General features: G+C 50.8%; 1 protein-coding gene across 1 annotated transcript in view; it reads right to left on the bottom strand.

The window, feature by feature from the left end:
- Positions 1-273: 273 nt before the first annotated feature.
- PTPN3 (protein tyrosine phosphatase non-receptor type 3) overlaps positions 274-10,748 on the bottom strand; it is a 72,034-nt gene continuing 61,559 nt past the window's right edge. The window contains 5 exon segments of the mRNA XM_007449792.1: positions 274-1,096; positions 2,750-2,885; positions 3,361-3,506; positions 4,373-4,501; positions 10,621-10,748. The exon segment at positions 10,621-10,748 is cut by the window's right edge and continues 10 nt beyond it. Of these exon segments, the coding sequence (XP_007449854.1) occupies positions 1,019-1,096; positions 2,750-2,885; positions 3,361-3,506; positions 4,373-4,501; positions 10,621-10,748 (617 nt within the window). The 3' untranslated portion in view covers positions 274-1,018.

Raw genomic sequence — 10,748 nt, 5'->3', positions numbered from 1 at the left:
ACAACACACAGACACACACACACCTCCACAGGCAACCCTCTAGAAGCTGGGTTTCCCATGGCTCAACGACTAGATCTTTTCTCAGAAGGGCCAAAGATTCTGAATATTTAGGTGATATCCCATCTCCCCTCAGGAAAATTGTAATGTTTCAAGTGTAATAGCTCGAAGTAGCAGCAATCCATGTCTTAGATTCAGTAGTGGATGATTCCAGTCCTGGGTGCTGAGGGTACAGCAAGAGGAAAGCAGAGGCAAGAGGCACCTGCTCCAAAAACGAACATGTGGGACAACACTGGGCGTCCTTGTTCTCAGAGTCTCAGCTGAAAACTCACCCGAAACCTGCACTGCCCGGTTCAGGCACTGGTGTGAACCTGAGGACGGTCACCAATGCAGGGAGAAGGCAGGGCATTTGGACACGATTCTCAGAAACGTGAATATTGCAAGTGGCAGGGAGATGGGACCACGGAAGGGAGGGCAGAAGAGGCACCGCTTGACCCCAGGCCTGACACCCCACCCCCTGCCATTCAGTACATTCATGGGGTTTCTCGTTAGCATCAGGGCAGGTGAACACTGACTGTTCCAGCTCCGCCCAGACACACGGAAAGCTAAGCCCTTAGTCCTATACACATATACACACAACTCATCCAAGCAACTCTGAACAGCCACACCATCTCGTTTCTGGGAGGTCAACAGGGTTGCTGGAGTCCCCTCTCAATTGCCCAAGGATGTTTTACAGGAATATGGAGACGGAGAAGGAGGGAGGCATTAGGACAGGCCCCAAACTGAGATCCCCTTCTGCTTATTTCTCTCCGGAGGAGGTGCGGGCCTAAACGATGCTATAACCACATGCGTTATCTACACAGTTCCTATGTACACGATACCTTTTTCTTTCAATAGAAATTTAAAGTGCTTGGGTTCAAATATGCTCATTCCTTTCCCACAGCCTACAAGTTCCTCTTGCTGCTTCCAGAGAGAAGGAGGACGCCCTTGGGACAGAGGAATGAACGTCTTCACAGTCGTCTTAACTGGGATCCAGCATTTGGACTAAGCCTTCTTCATAAACACGAAGGACTGCTTCACACACAAACTTGTACTGGCTCTGGAAAGGAACAGAGAGCCGTCAAGCTGGCCAGCAGCTCCACAAATGCTGCATCCGACCGCAGACACAGTTATTCTTTCATCTCACTCATAAACACCCTGAGCTCCAGCTCCGGCCGAGCCAGGCCCCGGGCTACATCAGGGACATGGTGTGGAGAAGACACACCTACCCGTGAGCTCACTACGTGATGAGGGCTGGGCAACCGTGGCACGGAAACACGGCAGAGGGACGGACCGGCAGTCTCGGGGAGTCAGGGAGGGACACAGGTTGCTGCAGGGTGGCCGTTCCAATGTACACACCAGTGTACGTTGAAATGAAAGGGCGGCCCGTTCAGAGGAGGATAGCCAGGGCTCACGCTCCTGGCCCAGGACAGCTGTCGGTAGCGGGGCTGGTAGGAAGGTGGCATGGGTGGGCTGGGACCTGGCTGCAGAAGGCCTTGCACTGAGATAAAGAGTCTGGATTTTGTCTTCCAAAGGAGAGCCACTGAAAGCCGCCCTACAGGGTAAGGTTCTTCATATTAACAAACACCTAAGAGACTTATTTGACTGACGTGTCCTGGGTGACAAGAAAGCATTCAGACTGAGCTGCACCAGCTAGGAAAATGTGCCCAGAAGATGCACTTTAAACATTCTTTAACTAGCAATGAGGTCTTCCATACCACAAAACAGGGCAGAGAACCTGATTTTTTTTTTTTCTTAACCAGGTTTCCTGGGTGCACATGAATTTAAAACACGAGCTCACCATCGTTAGAGAAATGTTATGAGCTTGGTCCATGAGTCCGTGAGGACACAGAGCTGAGGGCAAGTCCCACTCCCTTCTTTGCTAACTTCTCCTCAACCATCGGGGGGTATGGCCTCAGAGGCCATTCCTCCAGAAAGCCTTGACTTTCCAAAGTCAGCTTTTGATACTCTTCCCGAGTTCTTAGACTCTCTTTGGACTTCTCCCACTGCTGCTGAGATTTATAGTCAACTGATCCAGTTCTACTAGATATAAGCTCAGGTCTCTCCTGCTTGTGCAATTATCTGTTGAACGGATGAACGAATGAATATGGGATAGTCCTTATTTTGCAGATGGGGAAACTGAGGCTTAGAGAGAGGTTAAGGCACTATTCAGAGGTTGCCCAGTAGGTGGGGGAGTGTGAATCATGAACTTTCCATGCCACCCCACTACCCCTGTTGTAGCTCTGCGGGGGAAGCCACAATATTTCCTCTTGTGGACACTTGCAGTGCCAGGTACCCAGGCGTGACGTACGTGGGAGAGAGCCCAGAAGAGGAGAGAGTAGGGCCATGTGAGACATGGGCTGAGTCAAAAGGCTCACCCAGGAACAGGCAGGTGGGGCGAAACCCTCAGGTGACCTTGCTTACTTCTGATGGACAGACACATGATGGGTCAGTGGCTTGACAATGCAGAGTGCAACCGGGGCTGCTCCCTGGCCAAGCGGCTGGCAGGAAACAAACCGTGAGGCAGCAGAAGTGGAGGGTAGCGAGAGGCAGAACTTGGATAGGGCGGGTGTTGGAACCGCTCAGCCCCTGACAAGTTCTGTGACCGTGGGCAAGTGACTCAGTCCCTTGGACCCTTGGTCTCTCGACCTGCAAAAGCCCTTTGTGCAGGCCAGGCCATCATCCGTGTTTTTATTACTGGATTTCTACTCACTGATGTCTGCACCATCATGGCGCGCTGGTCTCGCATTTTCCGAACAATATCCAGTGGGTAAACGGGCAGGTTCCTCTCGATCAGGCACATGGATGTTTCCATGGTGACCAACACACCGGTTCGACCTATCCCAGCACTGGGGGGAAAGGAGCAGAGACGGGATTTGCTCAGACAGCATTTCTGCACAGCCCAGCTCAGCTCCTCGCCAGTTCCCACGTTTACTCAGATGGAGCTTTCCTCCTCTGACCTTCAAAGAACACAAAACACACGCTCAAGGTGTGCTCTTGAACAGCATGGGGGCTTAAAAACCAACGGGAAGAAACCCACCTTTCCGTGCAAACTCCACCCCCCATCTTACGCGCATCTACTGTGAGGTCAGTCAGCTGGGAACAGAGGGAAAGACGAGGGAGGGAGTTTGTTCTCCAGTTCTGCACTGCAATCACAAGTTTGTCCGAATCTTTTGACATTGTGAAGAAAGAAAGCAAAGAGAGCTTTGTAAAAAGCATATCTAGTCTTGTGGGATTTAGGTGGGCTTGATGCCTGCCAACTTTCTCCAGGCCTTTCCCAAGGAGTATGAGTATTAAAAGAATAAAGCCAACAAGCCACAGTACCTGCAGTGAACTAGGACGGGTTCACCTTCCACTCTCAGGGACCTCACATAGTTTACAAATTCCAGAAAGTCTGAGGAGTCGTCGGGAACGCCGTGGTCTGGCCATGCCACGTACTGGAGATGCGTCACGGTGTGCTCCTCTCCAGTCTGCGAAGAGACAGAGTGGCCTCGCTGAGTTACCTGGACGGTGGGCAGGTAGATAGGAGGATCCTGGCCCCGCTCCGGCCTCCAGCCAGGGAGCTCCTGTCTCCGGACACTCTTCTGCCACTGGGTACCACCCTGCCATGGCCACTGCCAACTCCTGCCCACCCGCCTTCCATACGCTCCCAAACACCCACTCTCGAGGGTCCTGCTGGGGCCACCTCCTGCCCGATGTCTCCTCCACCACTTCTGCCCACAGTGATCTCTTCCTGTTTGCTCCTAGGGTACCTACGATGGCTCTTTTTTTTTTTATGGTCAAAATACACAAAACAAGAAGTTTACCATGTTAAACATTATGCACAATTCTTTCCAGAACCTTTTCATCTTCCCAAACTGAAACACTGTGCCCTTAAACACTAACTTCATTCCCCAGCCATGCAGCCCTGGCAACCACCATCCTCCTTTCCGTCTCTGTGAACTGACTACTCCAGGTACCTCACAGTATTTGACCTTTTGGGTCTGGTTTCTTCCACTCAGCATAATGTCTTCAAGGTTCAACCATGCGGTAGCATGTGTCAGAACTTCCTTCTCTGTAAAGGGGGACTAGGATTCCATTGTACGAATACACCACATTCTGTTTATCCATTTATCTGTCAGTGGACACTTGGGCTGTTTCCACCTGTCGGCTACTGTGAAATATGCTGCTGTGGACACGGGTGCCGGCTCTCTTCCAGACCGTCTGTACATCTACTGAAATGCCCACCAGGTGAAAACACAGACTGACCTAGAAGTAGAGCGCTACCTGGACCCACGGTGGCCTGCCTCTAACCCGTGCCCTCCCCTGGACCACTCGCCGCCCGTGCAATGCTCACCTCGGTGTTCGTGACCAGCATTTCCCGGAACACGTAAGCGATGGTGCAGTCCTCTGACTGACAGCGGATGTGAAAGCTGCCGTGTTCCATGACCTCGGGAGGATAGGGCCAGTACTGGTGGCATTTGGTCTGCAAGGGAACCAGCGGGTGGGGGTTAGGCTCGGCTGTGTGGCGGTCCTCGTGGTGGTTAACTGGGCAGACGGGTTGGATGTTTGGCCAGAGCCCTCTCACTCGCACCAGGTACACAAGAGCTGCTGAGAGAAGAGAGACGCAGGCGAGGCCACTCCTGTGCTGCGTCTGTTTTCTGAGGGTGGGCGGGGAACCTCCCTTCCTCCTCTGGGGAGCTGGGGAGCAGTGCGGGGGGGAGGTCAACCTGCCAGGGGCCAGGCCACAGCTCTCACTCCAGCTGGAGCTGGAATTTGAGCACACAGACTTTTCTTCTTTATCACCAGGGTCCAAATGCTGGAGAACCAGGAGAGCCTCTGACATGGGGCCTCGACTTAGGAGCGACCTCTACCCGACACCCCCGTCCCTCGGCCCCTTCTCTGCTCTCGACACCCCTTTCTAGCTCATCCCTCCTTCGGCGTCCACTCCTCACAGCACAGCCGCTAAGAGCACACCTCTAGGAGCCAGACCGATGTCTGCTACGATCATTTTCTCCTCCGTGGTGAGCCCTATGGCCTTGAACCTGCTACTATTTAAGCTCTCTGATTTTCACATTCTTCACCCGAAAGACAGGCCAGCACCTGCTTCCCAGATGGTGACAGAGGCTGGAGAGAATGGTGTGCAGTGCCAGGCTCACTGCGGGGGGTCAGGTCAGCAGTGATGGTGGCCGTTATTGCCACTGCTGCCGCAGGCCCCACCAGTGCTTTCGTATACGACTCCTACGGAGCTGACACGCGCCAGACAGCAGAGGGGGAAACCCGGGCTCAGCAGGATTAAGTGGGCTGCCCCAGGTCCAGGGCTGCTGTGGCTCCCCATGGCCCCTCCCGTTTTCTCTTCCCCCTTCCAAATCCTGAAACGTGTTCCCTAGCAGTCTCACTCCTGCCTCTGGCCTCGAAGCAAAGCTCAGGGCCAAGCTGCCTATCCCACCATAGATCCATCAAGTCAAATTCTGAAGCATTCAAAAAAAATTTTCTCTCCAAGCCTACAGCTGCATCAACTTGGGTAAAAATTACATTTACTTACAGCTGAGAGGGGGTATAAACCAACAGACGCATGTAATTTAAAAGAGCTTTTCTATTCTTATTTTCAAACGTCACAGTGAATATGTGAAATTAAAGCACGCTGCTGAAAAGGCGGTGTTAAGAGTTTACTTGTAAACCTTACACCTGGGTATTTTGGTTAGTGGCCACTTCCCAGCTTCTCCAAGACACGAAGGACTGCTGTCCATAGAACCCGAGGCAGAGCCAACACCCAGCAGGCCTGCATCTGCTTCCTTATCTGTGGGGGTGTAGCTGTCTGCTGCAGGCTCCCAAGGGTCCTGCCCACAGGACAGCTGATGGCAAGCTTCGCTCTGAAGCGACGAGCCCGTGCAGGGCTGAGCCACAGATACCTCTATTTCCAGAGACACCCAGTGAATCTGACCAGAAGTGGACTCTCTTTACTCCTTGATCAAATTTAGATTTTAGGTCTACTTGGATCTCTAAGCACTGGGGGTGTAGTGGAAAGAACAAGAAGTTTGTGCACATCCTGAGTTTCCCTCCTGGTTGATAAGTTCCACTAACTTGCAATCCTGGGCAAGGTACTTCGCTTCTCTGAACCTCAGTTTTGGCCGTACTGTGCGGCTGGCAGGATCTTAGTTCCCTGACCAGGGATCGAACCCAGGCCCCCTGCAGTGGAAGCTCAGAGTCCTAACCACTGGACTGCCAGGGGATTCCCTAATGCCTACTCTCTTTTGATCAGTATATGCTAAGCACTAAATGGTGCTTTTTATGGACATTATTTTATCTGGGTCTCCAAACAATCTTATGAGGTAGATGCCGAGGTAGATACAAAACAGATATTGTCTCTGTTTTGCATAAGAGTAAACTGAGGCTCAGAGAGTGAATCCACTTGTGTCAGATCCTACATATAGGAAATGGAGCATATATAGATGTAAAAAATAATTTTTCCCCCAAAAGAAACATCCTTGATGGGAGGGGAAGGAGAATACCCTTTCAATGGAAAGGCTATACACCTCGATACCTCTGTTTCCTCTTGGAGGAAACCCATGGGCCTGAAGGGAGAACACAATGGAAAAGGTTTTAGGTCAGAATGAAAAGAGGGAGAAATGAAAGCTATTCTGTGGCAGGAGCCCCTCACTGACCACTGGCCTCTGGGCAAGGCTCCCAGCACCTACAGACGTGAGCGCAGCACAGAGCGGCGACGGGGACCCCGCCAGCTCTTCGCCATTTGCTCACTCTGCAAAATGCAGAATATGGGAGGAAGCAACTGGGACATGCCAAGAACTTCATCTCTCGGAATAAGTAGGGGACAGAGCTGCTGGCCTGGAGTGACTGACTCCTAATCAGGAGGAGCTCAGGGGGGTGGCGAGGACCAGATAAGGGACCTCAGGATAAAGGGCTCAGGTCACCTGAGCATTTGTAACAGGAGAGGGAGGAAACACGTAGCCTGGATTTGAGAACAGGTTTCCAACCATTGATAAACAACAGAGGTAAGTTCCCAGGGCCAGAGATTACGAAGGGAACGCTCTGACTCGTGGGAGATGGGAATCTCTAACCTGATGGAACCAGCCAGAAGGGGTTCCATTAGGAAGAAAGGGCTGGGAAACCAACCAACCCACCAGGTTACATGGAGACCTTGGAGGAGCTCAGGTTCAGAGCGGACTCCAATCAGGACAAAACAGGAGGGGCAGGACCTACAAGGGCAGCCGGTGGAGGTGAGGCCTCCTGGATGGAAGAAAGGGCCTTTTCTCCTGAGCTGGAACAGGCAGGATGAGGGGAAGAAGGGAATGCCATCGGGGCAGGTGTCTGTCACTAACCACACCTGCTGGCGCTCTCTTTTCTCCAAGGAGAACAATGACCTTGCAGCTGGGAAGAGCTGCGCCAACTTTGAAGGGGAAGGAGCAGCCCACCACAGGTGAGGAGAGCTCCTGGCTGCCCCATGGGTTCAGGTGTTGGCTCGCAGGAGGAGTTGCAGCACCACTGAAAGGCCTCATGAGCTCCGAGAGTAGCACCTCCACGGACAGTTTCTGAGAAAACTTGGCGTATCCAGGTTCTCCAAAGTCACAGAACAGGCAGGCAAACATGGCACAGTTTCCTATGGGGAGACTGTGGAGACAACAAGGCCGACGTCTTGTCATCTATAACATACCACAATGGCCCAGATCAAGGCCTGCAAAGTGTGGGATTTGGTAGGAGGCTAGGAGGAGATGGGGTCTGTATTAAACGGCATAGAACCACACGGTGGGAAAGCGGTTTTTTCCATGTATGCCGTAGAGAGTTTCTCAGCTGGGGTCTAGGATAGCTTTAACACTATCTCCCTAGCACTTTAACTCTCTTTTTAGGAGACAGCACATGAGTGTGTGGGCAAGCATGCCTTGGGTTCACAGCCTGGAAGGCAAGAATATTTATTTAGACTTTAAAAACATTGTCTTGTGGTTTTTGCATTTTTACACATACCTTCTTTTTATGGAAAGTGATACTGGGCTTCCATTTAAGGTATGTATTTCAAAGGAAATTTTTTTTTTTTTTTTTTTTTGTGATATGCGGGCCTCTCACTATTGTGGCCTCTCCCATTGCGGGTCACAGGCTCCGTACGCGCAGGCTCAGCGGCCATGGCTCACGGGCCCAGCCGCTCCGCGGCAATGTGGGATCTTCCCGGACCGGGGCACGAACCCGTGTCCCCTGCATCAGCAGGCGGACTCCCAACCACTGCGCCACCAGGGAAGCCCCAAAGGAAATTTTTTAAAGCAAGAAAAGGTGAGCCAATTTGAAGAATCATAACAAATAATACTACAGTAATAGTACAGTCCCGGCAACATTTAAGGTGTACCCAAACTACTATTACTGCTAGCTAGCATCTGTATAATATTTACTGTGTGCCAAGCACTGTTCCAAGAAAGCTGCCTGTATTAACTCATTCAGTTACTCCATAGATCGACCATCGGTGTCATTATTATCCCATTTTACGTAGAGGTTCTGCAGGTTTCCTAAGCCACACAGGTAGGAGGTGACCAAGCAGGGATTTGAATTCAGGAAGCATGGCCCTAGCACCTGCCCTCTTACCCAGGACACCACGGAACAAGATGGGTGCAGGCGCTCCAGAGAAAGAGAGAGGACAGGATAGGACTGTGAGCCAGCTGGAGTTCCCTAAGTTCAAACAAGGTCCCAGTAATTTCACTGCCTTTCCAAAACAAGATTAGAAAATCACACATGCATACAAAAACAGAATATAAACAAAAATTAAAAAGAGGCAAAAACAAGGTTTCCAGACAAGGAGATCAGGTGATGCCATAGACCTGCTGCCTTGTGATTTCAGCAAAGCTTCTGAGTTCTCACGGTAACCAGGTAGACAAGACGGAGAGATGGCCAGGGCTGGAAGCAGAGCTGAGAGAATGAGCAACTGCTCCCCAAAGAGTGCCCTCAACGTCTCTGACTCACAGTATTCTAGAAGGAGCTTTCTACTGCTTCTTGAGGGCCTTTATGTTTTTAAATGGTGACTTATGTGAAGAGAAGAGATTCTGATCGAGACTGTGAGTGACAAGAAGCTAACAGTGAGAGCCAACACACAGAATGACAGATGGAAAGCCCGAGGAGCCCAAGCGCACGCAAAAGGCCAGATCTGATGGCTCATCCTCCCAGGGATGATAATCATGGCCACACAGACACAGGACAGCTAATGTTTGCTGGACACCTGCGACAGGCAGCTCTCTAAGCTTTTCATATATATCGTCTTAGTCTTCACAAACCCTCCAAGGCGGGTTTATATACTATCTGCAGTTTATATTCAGGGAAGCTGAGGGTCAGAGAGGTTAAATAACTTGCTCGAGAAGAACGTGTTCTGAACCCAGATCGTCTGGCTCCAGAGCCCCACCAGTGTGCTGCATGTAGGTTTCCGGAGTCAAATGCTTGAGTACAAAATGGGGAAACTGGCTAACAGCACCACTGAGACAAAGACCAGACAATTTTTGCTGACCACCACCTTAATGGAAGTCGAGGGTTATTTTCACATATCTGAAAGGGCATTGCGTAGAAGAGAAGGGTAACTTATTACTGAGCAGGTGGGGTGGTGGCTCAAAGTGATGTGGATTTCAGCGTGTTGTATAGAGGGATTTTTTAAAAAATCAGAGCCGAATACTCATGGATGGACCCTGGAAGTGTTTTAGCCAAGGTGGGGAGCCATCTGCCTGGGACAACCTGTGTGAAAGCCCTCTGCAATCCACAGGTCTCTCTAGAAATAGTAGGAATACTTATTTTGCTGTTTTGGGTGAGAGGGTAGCCTGATCTCCTCAAACATACTATCCATTCCAATCCTGTATTCTGACTTTCAGCACAGCTCAATTTGGCATTCTGAGCTACATACCAAAGAGAGGCCTGGGAGGAAGTGACACAAAGATCATTTAAAATAGGTGGTTCAAAATTACTTTATATTTGATTTTGGAACGTGTTTCTGGATAAACGTTTCATAATGAAGATACCCAGATGCAGGCAGAAGTTAGAGAACTCATGCTACACAGTATCCCTTGCACACTGACTTCTGTTATATAATCAGCGATCTGTTCCTATGGAAAAATGCACGTCAGGCTGAGCACAGCAGGGTGCCCATCACTCTCCTAATTAAGCCCTTCTTACCTCTTTTTGGCATCAGGTTTTGCTGCAACACAAGCAGAGGCTGACAGAGGTAATTTCTTCTACTTTTTATGGCCATTGTGAACCTGGCACTCACACTGCTCTTCTCAGGACCAGCACTTGTCCTGGGTGGGTAAGGCCACAGCTAAAACAGGGGTTCTGGGACAGGTAAGGCAAGGTGAAGAGCCTTCCTGCTTGTTATAATGGTTCGGAGGCAGGAATGGGAGGGGCTGTCTGATCACTCCTTAGCTTGGCAAGGCCAGGGAGTGGGCAGGAAGAGTGCTGAGCTTCCAGTCACTGGAGGTGTCCATCAGTAGCTCTGTACAGGAGATTTATGGGTCACATAAGGGCTGGACCGGGTGACATTTCATTAAGACCTTTTCCAGCTCTGAAATTCACGTTCTGCAGAGCACAGTGTGACATGCACACTTCTGCATTGGAAATCAAGCCACTTACCCGTCCTCGCTCTGTGAGAGTGGTCAACATGACGATGAGTGACAACTTCTGATCCCAGACTACCTGCCAAAATTGTGCACAGGTATGTGGCAGGGGTCCCTGAGCGGCAATGTACTTGTTCACAAGGT

The sequence above is a fragment of the Lipotes vexillifer genome, unplaced genomic scaffold (assembly GCF_000442215.2).
Source record: "Lipotes vexillifer unplaced genomic scaffold, Lipotes_vexillifer_v1.1 scaffold230, whole genome shotgun sequence".
Taxonomy (NCBI): domain Eukaryota; kingdom Metazoa; phylum Chordata; class Mammalia; order Artiodactyla; family Lipotidae; genus Lipotes; species Lipotes vexillifer.
Note: the sequence above shows the minus strand (reverse complement) of the source record. Positions and strands in the feature narration are given on the sequence as shown.